Source organism: Limanda limanda, chromosome 15 (genome assembly GCF_963576545.1).
Source record: "Limanda limanda chromosome 15, fLimLim1.1, whole genome shotgun sequence".
NCBI classification, from domain to species: Eukaryota; Metazoa; Chordata; class Actinopteri; order Pleuronectiformes; family Pleuronectidae; genus Limanda; species Limanda limanda.
The window spans coordinates 15,133,919-15,157,109 of record NC_083650.1 but is presented as its reverse complement, the minus strand read 5'-3'; the positions used below and the strand labels follow the sequence as shown (position 1 = coordinate 15,157,109).

General features: G+C 44.5%; 1 protein-coding gene across 1 annotated transcript; it reads left to right on the top strand.

The window, feature by feature from the left end:
• The first annotated feature begins 787 nt into the window (after nt 1-787).
• Nucleotides 788-15,848, top strand: unc5b (unc-5 netrin receptor B). Its single transcript, XM_061087795.1, has 17 exons — nt 788-818; nt 1,317-1,547; nt 1,867-2,010; nt 2,536-2,639; nt 3,593-3,773; nt 3,881-4,048; nt 4,441-4,605; nt 7,132-7,164; nt 9,550-9,744; nt 10,132-10,500; nt 10,617-10,704; nt 10,977-11,151; nt 11,237-11,476; nt 13,090-13,239; nt 14,686-14,850; nt 14,949-15,127; nt 15,683-15,848. Exons 1-17 carry the CDS (start codon nt 788-790, stop codon nt 15,846-15,848), a joined length of 2,784 nt encoding a protein of 927 aa, XP_060943778.1.
• The last annotated feature ends 7,343 nt before the right edge of the window (nt 15,849-23,191 follow it).

The following is a 23,191-nucleotide window of genomic DNA, read 5'->3' as shown; positions in this document are numbered from 1 at the left end:
CTTGGATTTGTGGACAGATCAATCCAGGTTCGTCTTTTTGTTGTTTCTCCGTGGAGTCGAACCAGAGACGAACCAGAGACCTTTTCTGCCACTAGTCCACTGCCTCTCCCAGGGCAGAGGAGGCTGCAGTCCCATTGTTTGCAAGTGAAATACAACAGGTTCCTCTCCGCTCTGTCGGTGCATCTGTGTTCTGCTCAGGTATCCAGTTGATAGACATGAGTTGTGGTTGAGCCTGCTTCATATTCTGTCGCCCTGTAGCCTGACTGACAGCCTGACGGATACGATAAGTCCGATGGCAGCATCTGTTGCCCCACACTCTCTCTCTCTCGTTTGTGTTGGAGAATTTACTGTTGACCTTGGGAGCGATAAAAAGAAACACATCAAAAATTTCCAAGAGAAACCCTGTCATGTCCGTAACTTGGTGGATGTCTGATGTCTTTTCAATGCGACTTGCCATTCGTCATCTTATCATAAGTGATGTCATGTGTTTGACAGCTTATGTCAATACATAGCCAGCTGTATTTATCGTGCCAACCCTTGACATTTAACAAAAACAACATAGAACATAGCAAAGTTATAAGTGCGGACACATAAATCTCTCTGCTTCTGTGAAAACAATAGAAGCCAGTCACACTGCAGCATTGATATACTGCCCGGGATCTATCCGTCATTATTAGAGAAATAAGTCAAAGTGAAGAGGTCAGAAATATTGTGTCCTTCCTGCCGGGAGAAGCTCTTGGCGGCATCCCTGCGAGGGAAGTGTCACATCGTAAATGTCAGGGGATAAATGTGCGATCAACAGGACCCGTCCACGGAAGGTCAGCGAGCTCCTTCTCCAGCTGAGAGGCGTGGACTCATCCAGGGAGACCGGAGCAGGGGGCTGCCATTGACCAGATTACTGGCAATACAGGGAGGCGGAAATGTCACTGTGCCGCTGCATTTATAGTGAGAAACTGTCAGCTGCTTCGATGTCTTCTTGAAATAAAACCGACTGGGGTTGTCTTAATGTATGCAGTGCAACACAGCTGACAGAGCTGTTCATACACACCCTCCAGCTGGATTGAGACGCACAAGACAAGCTGTCACACACCCGTACAGTCGTCCCCCTCCAGTTATGTGATAGCAGAATTGATCGCTGTGGGATAAATTTGTCATTTCGTGTAACTCTGACGTCCCTGTTGGGGAGGTCAGAGTGCAAGATCAGCCCCGGAGCAGGCATCCAAATACTGAAGGAGACTCGCTGCACCGCCTCCAGCAGGAGGGCACTTTAACTCAAATCTTTCCATCCTGACCACTTCTGTTTTCTTTGTCTCCAGAAAGCAGCGACTACAGCGAGGCCGAGGTGCTGCCCGACTCCTTCCCGTCGGCGCCGGCCGAGCCTCTCCCAGAATTCCTGCTGGAGCCAGAAGATGCTTTTATTGTGAAGAACCGGCCGGTGCAGCTGCGGTGCCGGGCGTCGCCGGCCACGCAGATCTACTTCAAGTGCAACGGGGAATGGGTCAATCAGAACGATCACGTCACCAGGGAGAACCTGGACCAGGTCACAGGTAATACACATGCACACACACACACACAGATATGTACTGTAAACACAAAACCCCACACAGTAATGTTCCCTTGTATTTCACAGACATAAACATCATACTCAATTACATACATAATTTTCAACTACATAATCCATTAGCTCCTATAGGATTTTATGTGCACATTAACAGCTTTTGGCCTGTAGCCAATGCATTATTTATATGCGCTGTCAAAAATACTGCCCACTATTCTCTCTCAACCCCTCTCTCCCTCTCTCCCTCTCTCCCTCTCTCCCTCTATCCCTCTCTCCCTCTCTCCCTCTCTCCCTCTCGCTCTGCTCAGGACTGGTGGTGAGGGAAGTGGACATCTCTGTGTCGAGGACCCAGGTGGAGGAGCTGTTTGGGCTGGAGGACTACTGGTGCCAGTGTGTGGCCTGGAGCTCGGCTGGCACCACCAAGAGCAACCGTGCCTATGTTCGCATTGCCTGTCAGTATTGTGTGTGTGTGTGTGTGTGTGTGTGTGTGTGTGTGTGTGTGTGTGTGTGTGTGTGTGTGTGTGTGTGTGTGTGTGTTGTGTGTGTGTGTGTGTGTGTGTGTGTGTGTGTGTGTGTGTGTGTGTGTGTGTGTGTGTGTGTGTGTGTGTGTGTGTGTGTGTGTGTGTGTGTGTGAGAGAGAGAGAAGAAGTGGGAAGCGAGACAGCAGAAGGGCAAATGTTTCTGACTTTTCTCTTGTCAGCTTTAGTATATATGCAAATGCACTTGCTGTTGCATTCCGTCTAGTCCCTCGTGGTAATGTGTGCAGGGTGATTGACACTGTGCATCCTTATGAGGGTGTTAAGAAAAAACACGAGAGAGAAACAGAGACTTTTTGGAGCTTTTTCTTGTGTGTGTGTGTGTGTGTGTGTTTGTGTGTGTGTGTGACAAACATTGTCACCTAGATAAACAGGGTGTCACACTGCTGTCGTGAAGCAGGCTTCAGTATTCGCTGACTACTCTTGTGTTGCCCACTGCAGATCTTAGGAAGAACTTTGAGCAGGAGCCACTGGGGCGGGAGGTGCGGCTGGAGCAGGAGGTGCTGCTGCAGTGTCGCCCCCCGGAGGGCATGCCAGCTGCTGAGGTAGATCTCCACCTCCTCATCCCCATCCACTCATTTAACCGCTCTCATTTTCTCTTTCAGATGTTAGTCTTCCATCCCCATTGGGGTTATATGAATGCTCTAGACATAAATAGGCAGTAAATACATCAAATATATTTATATCTTGTTGTGTCTTGCGAGTCCATGTGTTTAAGGGAGGCAACAAAGCAGAGAGCTACCTAATCAATAATCGATCGTGCAAATTTATGCTCTACAGTTTACAGCAACATAAAGCAAGCGCGAGGAAAAGGGCAAGCTACTGAAGTTTGAAAGATTTAAGAGCATCCAGCTACGTGACACCATCAAGAAGAAAACCTCCTTAAACCATAACGCGATCAGTAATAATACGCTCAGTTATTTGAGCAACAAAGCAAAAAATAGGCAGAAGTTAAATCCACTTTGTGTCAGGTTTTAACACTAAGCTTCTCCAACTGTACGACAAGGCATCACACATTTTTACTTCTCTCATAAAAGGGAGTGTAACAATATATTAAAATAAAAAACAAATTAGTCAGAAATGTAGGTTTTATATTTATGTTCTGCAAAGGAAAGTGTTATGTGATCACAGGAAGATATAAATGGGATTTAATCATGATCACTAATTGTGGTTGTTTTCTGTTATATTATTTCCATTATTATGGAGTGTGTGTCAAAAAAGATCAAATATTGAGTCGTGGCTTTACACTCTGCAGGTTTATACTGAATCAGTCTGTGTATGTTGTGCCGACTCATGTTTATGCATACACACCTGCTAATTTCTACAATGATTTATGGGGAAAAGTATCTGCCAAAGGAATTACTCCATCCCCCAGTCTGAATACAAAAAACTCAGACGGGTTTTTTGACAGTGTGTCTAAACTAAACAAAATTCTTCCGACAAAGTTTCTCATTTTAATCCCGCTGCTGTGAATGTGTCTGTTCCTGCTTCTTCACAGGTGGACTGGTTGAAGAACGAGGACGTCATTGACACGTCACAGGACTCCAACTTCCTGATCACCATCGACCATGGGCTGATCATAAAACAGGCCAGACTCTCCGACACGGCAAACTACACGTGCGTGGCTCGTAACGTGGGAGCCAGAAGACGCAGCAGTACGGCGACTCTCATCGTTTACGGTAACACAAACCTCCTGGCATTCATCAGAGATGTCAGCCACGATACAGAACTATGAAATGATGGTTATGGGGTTTATTAGCCATTAATTGATCCGTCTCTCTGGCAGTGAGTGGAGGTTGGTCTTCTTGGACTGAATGGTCAGAGTGCAATGCTCAGTGTGGGCGGGGCTGGCAGCGACGGACACGCAGCTGCACCAATCCTGCTCCTCTGAACGGTGGAGCCTTCTGCGAGGGCCCGCCCTTCCAGAGGGTGACCTGCACCACACTGTGTCCAGGTGAACATCTGCATTATTTAACATTTTAGATAAACATACATGGAATATCTGGATTTTTTTCCAAATAGCCAAAGAAATAGCTAAATGAATTTTAAAACTTCATAATATAATTTATTCATGCGGTCATGTAAATTCTCTCATTTCCTCATGTTTGTCACATAGATCAGAAACACAGTGTTATGATTTGCTGTCATTCACCATTCTGGTTCTTATTGCTTTGCCCCTGTGTCAGACCGCCCTCACTCCAAAGTCCCCAAAAAGTTTTGCACCTCCAGTCATTACATATGCATCGTGCTGCACTTTAATGTCACGCCCAATTCCCCCCTCTACCTGGAGTGATTTAGCTGTTGGCTAGCTATTAAATGACTTACATCTGCGCTGTATCATTCCAGTGGATGGAGGCTGGACAGAGTGGGCAAAGTGGTCTGCCTGTGGTACAGAGTGCACCCACTGGCGCAGCCGCGAGTGCCAAGCCCCCCCTCCCAGGAACGGAGGAAAGCACTGCAGCGGCAGCATGATGGAGAGCAAAAACTGCACTGAGGGGCTGTGTACACGTAGTAAGTCACCAGATCAATTCATTTGAACTGGGGTGGATGTTAAATGTCAAAAGGGAGTAAATATTTAGCTCATATATAATTCCTCATGTAATGTCTTCTACTTCCTAAGTTTCCTTCAGTAGAAAACAGCATCTGGTGAATTCAGTTCACTTGAGCTGTCTCTCTAAATGAATGTGGTGTTTCTATAGGGGTCAGCTCCCTAACAGCATATTCGTTGCTTCAGATGATAGTACGTTTTTTTGAGGCAGGGATATTTTGCTCATGCTTCAAGTTTTATGCAGTGGATTTCCTTTCAAAGCTACTTTGTGTAGAACTGTATTCCCGAGGGGCTTTAGTAATTGCAGCAATGTGAAAGCGCAAATGTTGTACAGTGAGATGAAAAGAAGATCACCGACAGATGTTTCACAAGGGAGAATTTAGGTTCACAAAGAAAAAGTGATCCACATCTAAAAAGCACAGATGGAAAAGGAGAAAGAGAGAGAGAGAGATAGGGCGAGCGAGCGAGTGCACACTATGGAAGTGCATGGAGTGGGAAGTGAGCATGACACGGCCAAGTCGGAAATTAGCGCAGGGAAGAGCATATGAGAGTGAGTCAGACTCACACTGACGCCCAGTGTGCAGCCTGTGATGAGCTCAGAGGAATCCAACTGACAGCGCATTAGAATCTTAGAGACGCACATCCACAGAGGCAGTGAGATACGTTCAAGTACACACTCATGCACGCACAGAAACCAGCACATCCGAGCACACACACACAAACCTTGTAAATGCACGAGTGACGGTGGAGGGGATCATATCCACATTAAGTGCAGCGGTGTGGCTTCGACTCCATCAGACCTACACGCGACTCCTCACATAAACAGCTTCCACGGAGCAGACAGATTAGACAAATACATTTTCTGATTTGGCTGCAGAGAGCCCAGCGTTCTCGGGAGGCCGTGAGGAGAACATGCGCTCGAGTCGCTCTGACAGACGGGGGAGATGGGAGCCTCTGCGCTGTATACAAATCTGTGAAGGTGTCACTCTGCAGACTGCAGGTTACGGACTGACTTATTCATTTTCCACACTAAATGTGATGATCCAGCGACCCACAAACATCCTGGAGACATCCTGACTCTGACAATCAAGAGTTCCACTCGTTGTTAATCCCTCTGGGGATCTGCTAAAGTCGTAAATGTAAAATACTCTGAGACACCGCAAACCCTCCTCGTCTCGTCAGTGTATCCTGGCTGAGGCTTAATTGCTGCTGGATGTTTGAGAGATCCGAGAGGAAACATTTGGGTGTTTTGATGATGCTCGAGCGATGAGATGTTTTCTCGACACTCACTCAGTGATGATTCATGTTGCTCTTATGTTGGAAAAGACTGTTCCTGTCAGGATGAGGGTGATAACATACTCTGAGGGATCTACAACAGAAAGATATGGTTTAGAAATCAACGTCGTCGCCACTTGTACCACACAACACCACGGCCCACGCTCGTTCACGTCTGTCTTTATCTTTAAACGCTCTCATCTAAAACATCATAAACTTTTTCTCACCCATTTCTGATAGTATTTTATTCTCATTTCCTCTCGTACTCGAAGTCACCCATCCATCCATTGTCGAAACCGCTTATATCTTTTGAGGGTCGCAGGTGGAGCTGGAGCCAATCCCAGCCGACATTGGGCAAGAGGCGGGGTAACACCCTGGACAGGTCGCCAGTGTAAAGGAAATTTTAACTGTCTGCTATACCTTGTATGTAATGACTTTCTACTCCATGAACTTTCTGGTACCTTTTTTGTGCTTGAACCTTCCTTTATTGTAAGAAACAAAGATGCAGAACTGCCTATGATCCAGTTCTGATTGCTCTAACAGAAGAATCATTGTCCAACGTGTTTCCTCTCTCTGACGATAGTTGTATCATTAGTAAATCATAAATTGCATAAGGAGTGAAATCCTCTCTGTCAGACTTCTGCATCACATTGTGGTATTGAGAGCTCTGTCCTATTCAGCTGGATATAGAATCTGATCGATTTTGATAAATTCTTGATTATCTTCTTAGATATATTCTTTTTTTTATTTTTTATGTTCTCTGTTGTATTTCCCGCTTCAATAAATTAGCAAAAGAGAGTACTATCAATTCAGAATCTTCAATTAACCTAATAAGTTAGTACTTGGAGAAAAGCCTCGAAGACACGGGGGAGAACCACATAGAGAGAGCCTGGCCAAACCTGGACTCGAACAGGGCGACAGTGCTAATCACCACAACACCTACTCTACGTTATGTAAACAATTATTCCACAATGCTGCACATATTCTACAACACCTCCCCAGATGTGGGCCATTTATTGTGTGGGTTTAAAGTCTGTTTTCTTGCTCTCTGGATTCCCTTTATGTTAACATTTGTATTTTAAATATTGACGAGCTATTGTATACTTTCTGTTTTGCATTTTGTTACTGTATCTTTCATTTGCATAAACGACTAGTCGATCCATTTTTATGTTTTTATGTTTTTTCTTCCTTTCTTCTCCTGTTTTTTCAAACAGATAAAAAGATTTCTGTTGAACATGCAACCCATCGTAAGTTCACCTTCCCATGACTTCACTCTTTCTCTACCTCATACTGTTTGTACTGTACGTGTGTGTGTGTGTGTGTGAGTGTGTGTGGGTGCTCATACAGGTTAGGAGTCCTAGCATCTGTGTTGGCACGTGGATGTGAGTGTGTGCATCACTTGTGTCGAGTCTTCCCGTCCACACTTTGTTGTCATCTCAGATCGAGCTCAACAAGCCGCGGCTCACCTTCTTGTCCAGCTGGCTTACGATGGTTGTTTACCCATCCTGTCCATTACGTTGAGTAAGCGTAGCATAGGTTTCCGAGCTGGCTTCATCTTTGCACATTGCTTCACTTCTTACATAACAGATGGATGCAAGTGTAGCATGGGGAGGGGGGTTTACAGTAATAATAATACATTTTCTAATTTGTTAAACCTAAGAGAACCAGTTCAGCCCCTTCTGACCCAACATGACGCGGAGAAAAATCTGTAAACTCTGTCATGGACGGAGCTAGAGGACACGTCTATAAGCCGAGACTCTGTGATTCACATGCAATGCAGTGGAGGCGTCGTAACTTCCTGGAGAAAGGCAGTTGATTTCTGTGTGACTTTCCGTTAATCTGTGATATAGTTTACATTTGAAGTCATGGTGATTCCTCTTGCTCAATGTGACGTGGGCTCAGGGGAGAGCAGCCACGGTAATGCACCTAATTCGCCATTGTTCCGTTTCTGGTAATAAGTGCGGACGGCTGTCAGATTTGGTTCCATCGCGCCACGTGAGCATGGAAGCTCTCCTCTCTCAGCCTGTCTGCCTCTGGCTTTCCTCTCCTCCTCTCCTCCTCTCCTCCTCTCCTCCTCTCCTCCTCTCCTCCTCTCCTCCTCTCCTCCCGCGTTCTCCCTTCCTCGCTGCTGCTCCGTAGTGTCGACGCTTCCCCTGCAACTTCTTCCCCACTCTCCCCTGCTCTGTTAAAACAGGCCTCTTCCTCAAGCACTGTTATCCTTATCTCCTTTCTCCTCACCATACTTATAATCCTTCTGTCCTCTCAACAAATCACACAACCTTATCAGGCTTCTTCCTCTCCCTTTTGCCAAATTGCCTCTCCTCTAGCTCTCTTCTCCTCTTCTTTATCCAGCCTGTCTACTGTCTCTCTCTCTCTCTCTCTCTCTCTCTCTCTCTCTCTCTCTCTCTCTCTCTCTCTCTCTCTCTCTCTCTCTCTCTTTTTTTTTGTTTCTCTTTGTCTCCGGCCAACCTCTCTCCTTGTCTTTTCTGCTGTGGTGTGCCTGGCTCACGTGTCTGGGTTGGGCCTGGCTCTGCTTGTGTGGAAGAGGAGGCTGTGGGGTTCCTGCTGACCACTCACAGCATAGAGAAAAAAGGATGGAGCCGGCTGCCATAGTTAAAGAATAGCTTCACATTTTCAGTCTATCTTAAAACAACACTCACACGTCCACACGCACACTGAAAGAGTCATCCGTCAGCGTGATTGTGGCTCCTCTCTCTGCTGGCGGTGGAGCGATCTCCTCCCTAATGCAATTCCAATGTAACAGATGGTTGGACAAAGTCCACTGTCCTAGTTCTGTGGAAAAATGCATTATAAGGTTTCAGCTGAAGCTCGTTTTCTAACTTCCAATGCCAATAGCTCATCACAGGGGGTCTGACTTCACCAGGGATTCTTTTCCACAACTTTTTTAATTGTATGTCACATTCACCCTCTGCATGAAATTCAACACAATCTTTATTTTTAGCCGATACACACTTAATCCGAATTACTCCGACTGCTGAAGCCTTACATCAGCTTCAGCAGGAACTTCTGAGAGTATTTTCAAATAGAACAAGCACTCTGAGTTTTGTCCTTCCTCTGCGACATGGATATCAAGTACGAAGACGGATCTCCTCGAACTCGGTGGGAACATGACGAGAAATTAAAGCGACCGACGTCTCATTTAATGCACGAATGGTCTTGTCAGTGATGTCTCAAGATAGACATGAAAAATGTGAACCTATCTGTTGGATAAGGGCTGGAACCATTTTCATCTCTGATTCATTTGTTGGTTATTTTGGGGGGTTAATCAGGAAGTCAGACACTATAGATGATCAAATTTCCCATTGTGCAAGATGAAGTCAAATATATTGATTTAGCATTGATTGAGATTTAATTTGTGTAAGCTGGAGGAAAGTTATTTATACCCTGTTGATTGACTAATTAATTAATTGACTAATCTTGTCAGCACCAACTAATACCCTGACAACTAATTTATACTATTTCCAGCAGCAAATCAGATGACATCTCATAAATGAATTTTCCTTTCCCCTTCCTTCCTTCATAAATGGTTTCCTTTGTGTTTCCATTGCATTTGTGTCTGTCTGTTTTTTTCATATGTGTCTCCTAACTCTTGTTGTTGTCGTTCTTTTCAGCGCTAGCTCCAGGTATGGGTGTAGCAGTTTACGCTGGTCTGGTGGTGGCCCTGTTGTTGTGCGTGATCCTGGCGCTGTGCGTGGGAGGGCTCGCTTATCGCCGAAGACGGCGCCATCTCCACGGAGACATCACGGATTCCTCGTCCGCCCTCACCAGCGCTTTCCACCCAGGCAACTACAAGCCTCCCAGACAAGGTAAACAAACACACACATACACACACACACCATTCAATCAATTATTCTTTTTTAATCATTGTGTTTACTTTCCCAACTTTTCTTGTTTTAACTAATCTTCTTCACTTCTTCACAATTAATTTAATTATCACAAGGCTATCTTTAGCATAAAAGAAAAAGAAAAAATAAATTAATTCTCTTTTATCTCCTCTCGCTTCAACACGTCTCCATTCTTTACTGCGTTACAATTTTTACATTTTAACCATTTGCTATGGTATCCCTCCACTTAGTCTTGCCATTAAATATGAATTAGCATTAATCCGTTTCACTCGCGTCCCTCTCTGTGCTCTCCATCCTGCCTGTGTTCTTTCTGGTGATAAGTGGGCATCTCCTCTCCTGTGTCGGCAGATAACCTTCACCATCTGCATCCCTCGGCTCCTCCGGATCTGACAGCCACAGCAGGGACTTTCCGTGGGCCGCTCTTCTCCTTGCAGCACGTGGTCAACGACAGCCCCCACAAGATCCCTATGACCAACTCGCCCCTGCTGGACCCCCTGCCCAGTCTCAAAATCAAGGTGTACAACTCCTCCACGCTCTCCTCCATGGAGCTGCCCGCCGACATGGTCATCAGCGACGGGGAGATCCTCAGCCTGAAGTCGGTGGGCACTGTGGGTCGAGAGCGGGACTACCACAGTCACACGCTGTCCAGAGAGCCCGGGCTGAGCACCAGCGCCACCATGGGTAACCTGGGAGGACGTCTCACCATCCCCAACACAGGTAACAACTGTCGTCAATGCAGGAATTGGAAGATTTGTGTGCTCCTATTGTTGAGCAGTGACGTGTCCACTTTGTCACACGTAAGACAAGATAAGTCATGATGCCTTCTGCCTCAGGTGTGAGTCTGCTGGTCCCCCCCGGCACAATCCCCCAGGGCAAGTTCTACGAGATGTACCTCATTATCAACAAGTGGGACAAAACAACGTGAGTGCCGTTTTTAACATTCTTTTTTTTTGCCAACCACGAAGCAGAATATACTTCATTCTTAAGCTTTCCCATGCAACTCTTGAATACTGCAAATCACATGATAATTATTTGGAAGTTATCCCACTGGACTCGAATTCTACACGGATATTTGAGTAGATTCATTTCTTGCCAATTCTCTGGAGGTCTGATATTCCCTTTGTCCTTTTGTAAATGAAGTGTGATGTTTTCTCCAACTGTTTTCTCTGTGTGTGTGCGTGGGACATGTACAGGCTTCCCTCAGAGGGCAGTCAGACTGTCCTGAGTCCTGTGGTGAGCTGCGGTCCGTCCGGCATGCTGCTGAACCGTCCTGTGGTCCTCACGTTGCCCCACTGTGCTCAGCTAGACACGCCCACACCCGACTGGACCCTCACTCTGAAGACGCAGACGCACCAGGGGGCGTGGGAGGTCAGACAGCTTAAAACTGGAATCAAATAATGGCGATCACGTTTAGGCTGATGGTGAAGTCGCTGAACCCATGCTTCTTTTTCAGGAGGTGCTGACGGTGGGCGAAGAGACTTTGTCGTCTCCTTGCTACCTGCAACTGGAGGAGGAGTGTTGTCACGTGCTCATGGAGCAGCTGGGGACGTACGGCCTGGTGGGTCAGTCCTGTCCTCCACAGCCCGCCTGCAAACGCCTGCAGCTGGCCCTGTTCGCCCCCCGAGCACCGTGCCTCTCGCTGGACTACAGCCTCAGGATCTACTGCATCCATGAAACCCCACATGCCCTCAAGGTACTGATTTTGTGTGTGTGTTTCTAAACCTTTATTCTTCTCATGTGTCTTTCTGGGTTTATGTTTTGTTTGATGCTGCAAATTCTGTAGCTGTAGTTAAACATTTCAAAGGCTTCTCCACCCAATCAGCACTGCACTCCTGTAACAGTATTGGACACGGAAAAAGGATCAGAATTAATGCAGCAGAGCCAGCGATATTGTCTTCTTTTCTTCCACTCATTCTTCTTTCTTGTCAAAACTTGGCACCTACATTACTCACAGTGTAACTCGTCTGCCAACACTTCTGGTGGAGATTCAGGTGCGTTGAGCTAGTGGCAGCTAATGTATCTTTGTGCAGCAATTCTTAAATAGAGGTGATCAAAACAAAGACTTTTTTTCACTTGTTCCCCCAAATAAAGCTGATTCAGATCATTTTGCTCTGTCTGGAGCCACAAAGACTTTGGTGTCTGTGGCTCAGGAGGTAGTCCAGGTTATCCACCAATAGATCTGTGGTTTATCCCCGGCTCCTCCAGTCCAACCTGCAGTGTCCTTAGGCAAGACACTGGACTCCAGTTTGCCCCTGAAGGCTTTACTGCAGTGTGTGTATAGAAGCATTGTAAGAATGTGTGTAGCCGTATACCCGACCTATCCTCCAAGATTCTCCAATAAGACGCATTCACAATAACATAGAAATCTCCAGAGCGTCAGGTGAAGGGGGGTGCAGCAGGCAGAGGCAGGACGTGAGGCATTAATCTGCAAAAGATCAAATGCTTTTATTTAAAGCACATCGACAGCGGCGTCTTTTTATTCCACACATGCTCTGGACACAAACACAGACATAAATTGGTTGAATTTACCTGCAGAACCTTAGATTAATTCAAAGCTGCACTGCATGTTGCTTTAAAAATAATCTGTTATAGCTGTGTCTCTATAAAAAGCCTAGTCTGGTTCTATAATGTCACAAAATAATTATAAATCTACGCAGAGGTCCTGGACATGCAAAACAAATCAAGTGGTAGATGAAATATAATAAAACATAGTATAAATAGAAGAGAACACAAACAAGGTGTGGTGAAATTGAAGCGTGACACATGATAATAACAATAAAAGTTAATATAGCTTATTTCTATAGTGGTTCTGGGATATAGAGGATCACACTCCCGGCCAAACTGATCCCGCAGATTCTTCAAATTACATTCTGGTGGCGTCACGTATTGGATCTTTCCCGTCCCAACAGACACCTCAAAATAGCACAGCACAATACAAGCTCCATACCAAACAGCAAATGAGCATCTAGTCAAAGTTGGAATGACTGACGTTAAATATTTTCCCTCTCCCGGTCCCTTTTGTGTGAAGCGTTCACAGACCAGCCGGGTTAGTAAACACCAGCGTGCTGCGTTCAGATTTACTGGCATCACATCACATGGTTCCTGGCTGCTGGAGTTTAAACAGCTTTCAGACTGTTAGCTCTCACATAGACCAATTGGGGAGGCCGACTCCGAGAGTGCCATTTTAATTAAGCATTTTAAAAAGGACGCTCTCCAATGTGTTGAATTATAAACCCATAATAAAAGTGATCAAATGAGCGTGTTCCTGAAAGCCCGTCTTCTCCTCTCCTCTCCGCCCCTGTGCAGGAGGTGCTGGATTTGGAAAGGAGTCTGGGGGGAGTTCTGCTGGAGGATCCCAAGCCGCTGCTCTTCAAAGACAGCTACCACAACCTGCGCCTGTCCATCCACGACATTCCCCACACCCACTGGAGGAGCAAACTACTGGCCAAGTACCAGGTGACCTAATGCACCAGATGAAACACAAGAAGGACACTCAGTAGAGCTCATATTTGAGCTGCACCAAATTTCACATACTCAAAGATATCAGTTCCCTTTATGTGGTTTGGTTAATTTAATCAGTTAAATGTATTAATCAGCTCATGTCCAATAAGGTTTTTTTTTAACTTATTTTCATTTAGTTTTCAACAAAACAATATGCATTTTCAGACAGTTACTTTCTTTGTCCATTTTTCAACTGTATACAATATTGTTATAGATGGTATTCAAGTACAGTGTACAATGCATAGAAAGAACAACAAACATCAAACCGTGCTCACTCCAAGAGAAAAAGAGGGGAGATAAGAATAAGAATAAATGGTTGATTACATACATAATTTATTAAAGAAAAAGTAGAAAGAAAAAAGAAAAAACAAGTAAAATTAAAATAAAACCAGGGATAAAGAAATAGTAATTGTCCGCTCCAGAATGTAGTATGTGCTATATATGCTTTTCAGAGAGGATGGTGTATAATGTATGTGAATTGGGAGAGTTGACAGTGTGTGACTATTTTAAGGTTAAAATCATATTTTCTTATTATTATTCAAGAAATGTGGTCAGAGCATGTAACATGTAATACATAACATGTTATTTGAGTATTCAATTAGTTAAATGAGCAAAAACTTTGCACCTCAGTAACAAAGAACAGGCTTTTTTAGAATTAGGTGGTTCTTTCACATACGCCAACATTCACACTGGGGTATACCTAAAATGTACAAATCTAAAAACATCCCTCTGGTTAATATGGTGGGGGGGAAAACCCTGGATGCTCCCCCTGAGCCAGATTTTCCTGAATTTAATGGGTTTTTCCCTGACCCACCAAGTTTTATGGAAATCTGTTCACACAAACAAACAGGGGTGAGGACTGATGTGCTGCTGATGTGTATTGTGGGTCTGGAAGCGAGCATATGGCTTCTATATGAATACATTACACATCATCAGAAGCTTAAAATTTGTACCAATGGATTTTCATTGTTTCTTTAAAATTAGCAAGCAAAACATCCTGTTTTCGCCTGAGCAGAATGGTTTTTTTTTCTCAGAGAAAACCGCCTGTGGACTTTATAGAAGTCACTGCTGTTGTAAACATGGAAACTCTCTGCTGCATTCTCTTGGCGGTGGAACTGAGATTGCAGTCGGAACCTTCTCTGAATAAACAAACGGCCGATCTGATAGTGTTTGTAATTTATGGACAGTGCGCTTCGGAAAATAAATTGTGCTCTGACACTCCGAGACCCAGTTGCTGGAGGCCCCCAGTACCAAAATAAAAATAGTGCATTCTCCTCGAATGGAAATGGTGTTCTAGATTTTTGCTGATTGTGCTTTTCACCCAGGATGAAGGTGCTTTAATCACCATGTAGACCTCTTTCGTCCGGATTCTCACTTTATCTGCTTTTCTTTATGTGACAGGAGATCCCATTCTATCACATTTGGAGCGGCAGTCAGAGACCTCTGCACTGCACCTTCAGCCTGGAGAGAGGCAGCCTGGCCGTGTCGCAGCTCGCCTGTAAGATCTGCGTCCGACAGGTGGAAGGGGAGGGACAGATATTCCAGCTGCATACAGACATCCAGGAGGTAATGGTGACAGCTAAGCACAGATCTAGATAATCGCTAAATGAAGCCAAACAGTCGGGCCAAAAAACAAACAAAACAAACCTCCCTTTCCTTTCCAGACTTTACCACCGCACTCGCCCCTCCCCTCAGGAGGCACCTGCCTGCCTTCCTCTCAAGTGGGACCCTATGCCTTTCGCTTGCCTGACTCCATCCGCCAGAAGATCTGTGCCAGTTTGGATGCACCCAGCGCTCGCGGGTGTGACTGGAGGCTACTGGCACGCAGTCTGGGCTTTGACAGGTCAGATCAGCCTCACAGGTTTAGTGTGTGAGAGGCAGCACTGTCAGGCCAGCAGTGATAGATCCGTGTCATGTGTCTAAAGTTTGGATAGAGGCTTGAAATCAGTCATTGAATAAATGTATTTATATTAACAGTCTAAAGTTTGAAAACGTTGTGTTAATCCCACCTCGTTTCTCTAGAGAGATTTTAATATCAATGTTTTTAATTAAATGAAACTGAATTTGTTTTAGTACTGTCCACATATTTGATATATGATGTTATTTGACAACTTTTCAACTACAGAGCTGCAGACCGCTGGTTGCCTGATTGTATTAATGTATCTCATGTTCAATTCGCACCAAATTCTACACTTCACTTCCTTGCACCATTAACAATACTCAGCCCTAATGTGAAGCAGATAAGATGAAGGAAGCAAGAAATGCATTCCTCATACAGACGTTTGTGGAATTAGGGGGTAGATGTAATAAAAAAAATGAAGTGTCGCCAGCAGTATTGTAACATAACATGCCTCCTCCACTTTGCCCAAGCAACTCTTCTCGTCTTTCTTCTCCTCAGGTACTTGAACTACTTTGCAACAAAACCCAGCCCCACAGGTGTTCTACTGGACTTATGGGAAGCCTGTCACCAAGGTGACGCAGACTTGGTCTCTCTGGCGACTGCGCTGGAGGAAATGGGCAAAAGTGAAGTGCTAGTTGTCATGACAACAGATGGGGATTGTTGATTGGGCATGGAACAAGAGAGCAAACAAGACTTTCTTTTCCTTTCATTTTTTAACCATCGTGATGAAAATAAGAATACCTGCCTATGGATATGCACACCCTGAGCGTTTTGGTTTTCACACGTACTGTGTTACCTCTGTCTCATCTCGCTGCCTCTCCACTGGCCCCTGATCAGCCACCGTAGCTGCATCCACCATAATCCATCTCCGTCCTCAGATCACTGATTCAGCTTGAATCCACCAAAGCAATGTTGCATATGCAAGAGTTGAAAGTCCGAGGTTAACAAAGGTATAGAACAGGTGTGAAGTAACCTGTCGGTGTTATTTCAAAGATTAAAAATGACATTATTCTTTTATATAATACAAAATAATCCATGTATTCAGCACGCACAATAACCCAGTCAGACAAATGCTATCATGGTATCACCCAGGTTTCAGGGGCAGCATGAAAGTGCATGATTTATCCGCCATCGCACCTCGTGGCAGGGGCCTTTGTATTCTCCACTGTCGCTCTGTGTGAGCAGTGAATGACGGGCAGCACTGACCCGTCCACAACCTCCTCAGGCTACAGACGCACGTGGACAAACTGGTCATTAATCGCCTTCAAATCAGACATCCTGGGATTTCCGGTCTAACCGCTTCAACTGTCACGGAGTTCTCGAGGTGCCAGACCTCGAGCTTAAAGCTTTGTGGCTGATTTTTTATTTTTTTTTAACAACAGGTGCCTCCTCTTTGTGGTGGGAGGGTGAATTCTGTTGTTTGAAGTGTGCTTTAAGAATTGGTGGATAACTCGACCGGCTGACTCTATATATTGTACAGCACCAACAAATGCCTCAAAGCCTTGGCACATCTCTCCGACTCACATGGGCGTTCCTCTTTCATCTCTCCTTGCGTTCCTCTATCGCGCCGCCACACTCCTCCGATCTGTCGAGAATAAACTGCGGGAGAGCATTCTGGTCATCTCTTAAAAGTTTCCTTTGGGGAACGCTCTATAAGTTATTATCCATTTGTGGAAATTTTTTTTTTTCATTGTCATTACTGTCACAATCGTATAGACGCGTTTTTATCATTTGTGCTTCTTTAGGCTACTGAGCTGCTGTGTGTTATTTTTTATTTCTGCTGGCCAAATGGGAGACGTGGGGCACAGTGGCTGGCTCATGTTCATTTGTTATTAATAAAAATGTGTATCTATTCAAAAAGTTAAAATATGAACTGTAAAACATGATTAGAGGTGGTCAAATGTCAAATGACGTCACTGTATTTTATAGGCGTGTTGCTTTCCTGTGACTGAGGGCGGTTTCCACTGCTCAGAGATGAATATTGCAGAATAGATTAGCCTCGCCTTGAATCAACTAGGCAGCAAGGGCCCATCAAATTTATCTCAACACTAACAGAATTATGTTTCTATCTATTCTCTGTACGCCATTTATTTAAGCGTGTCCATCTGTCAGCGCATCGCCATGACGCTCATTATGTCTCCCTCCTCTTAATCTGATAACATATTGTTAACCTCTTTACTAAGCCGCCTGCTTTGTGGTCAGGGCCCCTCAAGCTACTCGCATTATCAATATATTGTTCTGTCAGTTTATCTTGGGTCGGGAATTGAAAACGCTGTCGTCAGTAAGATCATCGTCGTTAGTTAATTTGTGTGTGTTATTGAATTCTTTTCTCCCTGGAGAGCAAAAGAGAAAAAAAGTGTTCATGTCTTTGAAACCACTAAAACCAAAACACAGGCAGTATCCCTCCTCTCCAGCAGTGAGTCACAACACTGCTTAGTGTGAATGGACTGAAAATATACGTGTGTGTGTGTGAGAGTGTGTGTGTGGGCAGGTGGATGTGCAAATACAGTGTGTGCGCACTGTCATTTCTCTTTGTAAGTGCTATGCAAGTACAAAAGAAAAGAAAAGCATTTTGAATTATTTTGTTTCCTGGAAGAGTAATTCTATTTTTTCAGCCCAGGGCAACGACAGGGTTTTGTTTTTGTATCGTGAAATGGTTTAACAGTGCTGATGGTAAATGTCTGTGTGAGAATCCTCCATCTGGATCAACCGACGAAGAGAGCAACTACTGAGAAAAGAAAAAGCACACGTGGAAGAAGAAAAGTGGTGCCACAACACAAGTTTGTGACTAACACTATGAACTCAAGTCCCGCAGATCTTTGCCTGTGAGGAAATCAATCTGAACTCAACCAGTTCAGTTCTTTGGATCCCTGAACTCTGCAGGACTATTTTCTTTCCTCGAATCTTGTTACAGAGACTTGCTAGCTGTAGACCGCAGTGTTTATTCGTCCGGACTTCTTGAGTGTATGTTGGATTTTTCAGCCATAGCTCTGAATCGTTCGTGCTGGAACTAGGTCTGGATTCTACCATGTTCCTGTGCAAGAGAAAACTTCGGCCTTTTGTTCAAGAAGTCAGACATTTTTACAAAAAAAGAAAAACAGAATCGAATGAGTGATATTATTTTATCTCTGTAAAGTACCAATTGTAAATAAACGTCTAGCCTTCTTACTTGTAACTAAATACAATTTTTATGCAATAAATTATATTTCTTAGTTTAACAATAGTGTTTGCTTTATTACCACCGCACAGTGTATCATGTTTTCAACCCTTTTTGTTTGTTGGTTTGTATGTTTGTTTTTGATCAAGATTACACAAAAAAAAGTCTTTCCATAAAACTTGCCGTACAGTTTGGTGCAGATCCAGATCAGTTAGTATATCCAGGATTTTTTTTATCACGTTTATTATCATTTAGAAATAATGCATCTCTCATTTTCACCATTTTCCCAGTTATTAATAATAAATAATAAAAAATCTGGCACATTTCAGGTAACTGATATCTATGAGTGTGTGAAATCTGGTGCAGCTTGATTGACGTTAAGGCGACTGTTGGGCTTTGGCAGAGGTTTGCCCTCTACTGAGTGCCATTCTAGTTTCTGTTTGCTGTCATTTAACTAAAACTTGTTCTTACAAAAACCAAACTTCCGGTGTTTCCTGCTCCTTATCAGGCCAAGGTCACCGTTAAATAGACTCTGTGTTTTTATCAATTACACCACATTTTCACAGAAAATGTAGAACTGCTAAACCTGTCCCCTCTTTTTCTCACACCTCATTGGGAAAATTCCCTTTAGGTCCATTTAGCTTTGAAAGCTTTTCCCTGGCAAGCTGTCCGGCCTTCAAATTAACAAGGTTTTACAGACACTAATAGTGGCCTTTGAGGATCGACTCTGGGCCTTTAGTACTGACTTCAGTTTTTTTATGAGTCCTGAATGCGTGGGGATTTATCAGATGAGGCTCTTATATCGAGGACAAATATCCCAGTAAGTTATCTGGAGCGAGTGGGATCTGCACTATGCTCTTAATGGCAGGCAACACTTTGCACCTGCTTCATTAGATGCACTGCTAATTGAGGACTGATGTGCCACCCTGCAGTGCATGACTGAATTCATCCTTTAATTCATGCAGGGGTCGTATAAGAGCTGCTTTAGCCCCTCCCCTGCACAGCATGTTTATGTTACTTTACTCGTGAATAAATCAAATGTGAGAACAATTTCAACTAATCTGAGAACATGTTGATACCAGATTATGCAAACACAAACATTTTCATCACAAATCCTTCTTCTGCATTATGACTTTACAGTGGTAATCAATATAGCTCATCTAAAAGTCTGCACTGACACATTAAGTATCTAAGGTTTGCACTGTAATGCTATGAATTCCTTTTGTGAAAGCACTGTTTTTGTTTTACAATACACGTTCAGGGAGGATGTATTTTGTCTAAGGTTGCAAGAAAAAATATATTTTGCAGTACAACACTTGTGCAGATTGGTCCTTCACAATAAGATGTGTTGTTGCCGAGGGAAAGAGCAGTTAAGCAGCTGTGATTTAGAAAATGGCTCCATGTTTGGACGGTGTCTCATTTAACAGGGATTAGTTCGGTGGTGTCCACTCATGTTACTCAGAGAACTGGGAGTCTGCAGCTTTTCATTCCAGCCAAACACAAAAAAAAATTGGTGTCATGTTTCACAGTGCAGAATTATTTTTTTAAATACCTCTCACAGGTTTTCATTAAATGTTTTTCATAAACCAGAGGGGTACAGTGATTGGTATTTAACATGCTGGCCTCTAGTGCCCTCCCCTGGAACATATTAGTACTGCACACCTCTCCACTGTCAAGGAGCCTGTACAAGCAATGGTACAACAAATATAATCAACAGAAAAATACTTACAACGTGAGGGATTTTCTTATACGCTAGCTAGATTAAAATTGCCATCCCTAAAAAAAGTTTTAAATCTCAGTGTGTTTTTTGTCAGATTAATAAAAAAAGTCTCATGTAGAAGCATAAATTAAAATGATTTAATTTGAATTTTTTTTATTAGTTTTGTGTATTTCACACAAAGCAAACTTTATATCTATCAAATTTCAAGATATTGTCAAGGATATGGTTTTTCTTTATTCTATGTTTCTAACTTTTTGGTGTTTATTGTGTTTTTTTATTTTATGAGCTTTGTAGTAGCCAAAGCTCAAAACAAAACTCAGTTTGGCTCAGGTTTGTTTCTCCATTATTAACATTTCTATTTCTGAAAGTGGTAGCCCATTCATGTAACACTTTTGTATCAGATGTTATTACATTTCTATTTCCCTTTTTGAGCATGCTCAAATTCTGACCAAAGTTTGCAGGAAATTCAAAACCTTATTTGAATTTTATTTTATTTATTTTATTTATTATGGTGTATTGTTGCCGTGGATACGGTTGGTTCAGATCAAAGTCACAAATGTACATATGTCCTTTGATCCGTTGATCCGTTGACCCTTTAATCATTCAATCCTATGATCCTTTGATGTAGGTAGGTTTAAATTAAGTGAATAAAGGTTCAATCCTTACTTGGTTTTCTTGGTTCACTAAGTTCGCCTGGTCATTACTTTGCTCTCTGCTACCGATTTGCTTGATTTACTTTGCTTTCTGGACGCAATTTGCTTTTTAATATCTCTGACCTCGACAAAAGAATTACAGAGGAACATGCAGTCTGAAATTGGGGGCGATCTCCTGCAGGAGAAGAAAGAGAGTGAAATCTTCCAGGGTTATGGTGGAAAGGAGCCAGCGGTGCTCAAGATCAAGCTCAAGAAGATGGAGAAGCGCGGACCCTCTCAAACTGAGCCGGTCGCAGATGCTGCCTCCTCTGTAGACCAGCCACAGGTGGAGGTTGATGTTTCATCCACCCAGAGCCCTGAGGAGGAGACGCAGCCAATCACCAGCCAGACTGACCTCACTCCTCATGTGAAGACCTCAGTCACAGAGGAAGAGGAGGAGAAGCTGTCTGAGGACACTGTTGATGTTGCATCCACCCAGAGCCCTGAGGAGGAGACGCAGCCAATCAGCAACGAGACTGACCTCACTGTCACTCCTCATGTGAAGACCTCAGTCACAGTGAAACAGGAGGAGAAGCTGTCTGAGGACACTGTTGATGTTGCATCCACCCAGAGCCCTGAGGAGGAGACGCAGCCAATCAGCAACGAGACTGACCTCACTGTCACTCCTCATGTGAAGACCTCAGTCACAGTGAAACAGGAGGAGAAGCTGTCTGAGGACACTGTTGATGTTGCATCCACCCAAAACACTGAGGAGGAGACGCAGCCAATCGGCAACCAGACTGACCCAACTCTCGATCTCCTGCAGGAGGAGAAAAAGAATGAAATCTTCCAGGGTTATGGTGAAAAGGAGCCAATCGTTTTCAAGATCAAGCTCAAAAAGATGAAGAAGCGCGGACCTGCTCAAACTGAGCCAGTCGCAGGTGCTGCCTCCACTGAAGAGCAGCCACAGGTGGAAGTTGATGTTTCATCCAGCAAGAGCCCTGAGGAGGAGATGCAGCCAATCACCAGCCAGACTGACCTCACTCCTCATGTGAAGACCTCAGTCACAGTGGAGCAGGAGGAGAAGCTGTCTGAGGACACTGTTGATGTTGCATCCACCCAGAACACTGAGGAGGAGATGCAGCCAATAAGCACCCAGACTGACCTCACACCCACTCCTCATGTGAAGACCTCAGTCACAGTGGAGGAGGAGGAGGAGAAGCTGTCTGAGGACGCATCCACCCAGAACACTGAGGAGGAGACGCAACCAATCAGCACCCAGACTGACCTCACTCTCACTCCTCATGTGAAGACCTCAGTCACAGTGGAGCAGGGGGAGAAGCTGTCTGAGGACACTGTTGATGTTGCATCCACCAAGAACACTGAGGATGAGATGCAGCCAATCAGAAACCAGACTGACCCAACTATCGATCTCCTGCAGGAGGAGAAAAAGAGTGAAATCTTCCACGGTCATGGTGGAAAGGAGCCAATCGTTTTCAAGATCAAGCTCAAAAAGATGAAGAAGCGTGGAACTGCTCAAACTGAGCCAGTCGCAGGTGTTGCCTTCACTGAAGAGCAACCACAGGTGGAAGTTGATGTTTCATCCAGCAAGAGCACTGAGGAGGAGACGCAACCAATCAGCAGCCAGACTGACCTCACTCTCACTCCTCATGTGAAGAACTCCTTCCTAGTGGAGGAGGAGGAGAAGCTGTCTGAGGACACTGTTGATGTTGCATCCACCCAGAAGACTGAGGAGGAGACACAGCCACTCACCACCCAGACTGACCTCCCTCTCACTCCTCATGTGAAGACCTCAGTCACAGTGGAGGAGGAGGAGGAGAAGCTGTCTGAGGACACTGTTGATGTTGCATTCACCCAGATCACTGAGGAGGAGACGCAGACAATCAGCACCCAGACTGACCTCACTCTCACTCCTCATGTGAAGACCTCAGTACAGTGGAGGAGGAGGAGAAACTGTCTGAGGACACTGTTGATGTTGCAACCACCCAGAAGACTGAGGAGGAGATGCAGCCAATCAGCAACCAGACTGACTCAACTGTCGCTCTCCTGCAGGAGTCTGAAATGAGAGAAATCTCCCAGGGTCATGGTGGAAAGGAACCAGATCAAGATCAAGATCAAGTTAAAAAAGAGGAAGAAGCACAGACCTGCTCAAACCGGGCCACAGGTGGACGAAGACGCTGTCCAAGGTCATTTTTGACAGTTATCTCAATCATGGCAGAATGGAGGACACCAGGAGCACTGTGGCAGATTAGAGATGTTTAGAGATGGTTCTGACACTGAGCTGCAGCAGCAACTCCAGGAGGAGGATGGGCCTGTTGCTGCATGAAATGTTGAACAGCAGAGCAGGTAGTTAAAGTGCTTGAAGACGTCATAGATCAGCTGTTGACATTGATGAAGAGGTCCCCAACATCATGCTGTACCTCACTTAGGTGATCCGCCCTCTGCCTCTGGAGGCGTCTCTGTTGATCAGCGCTTTG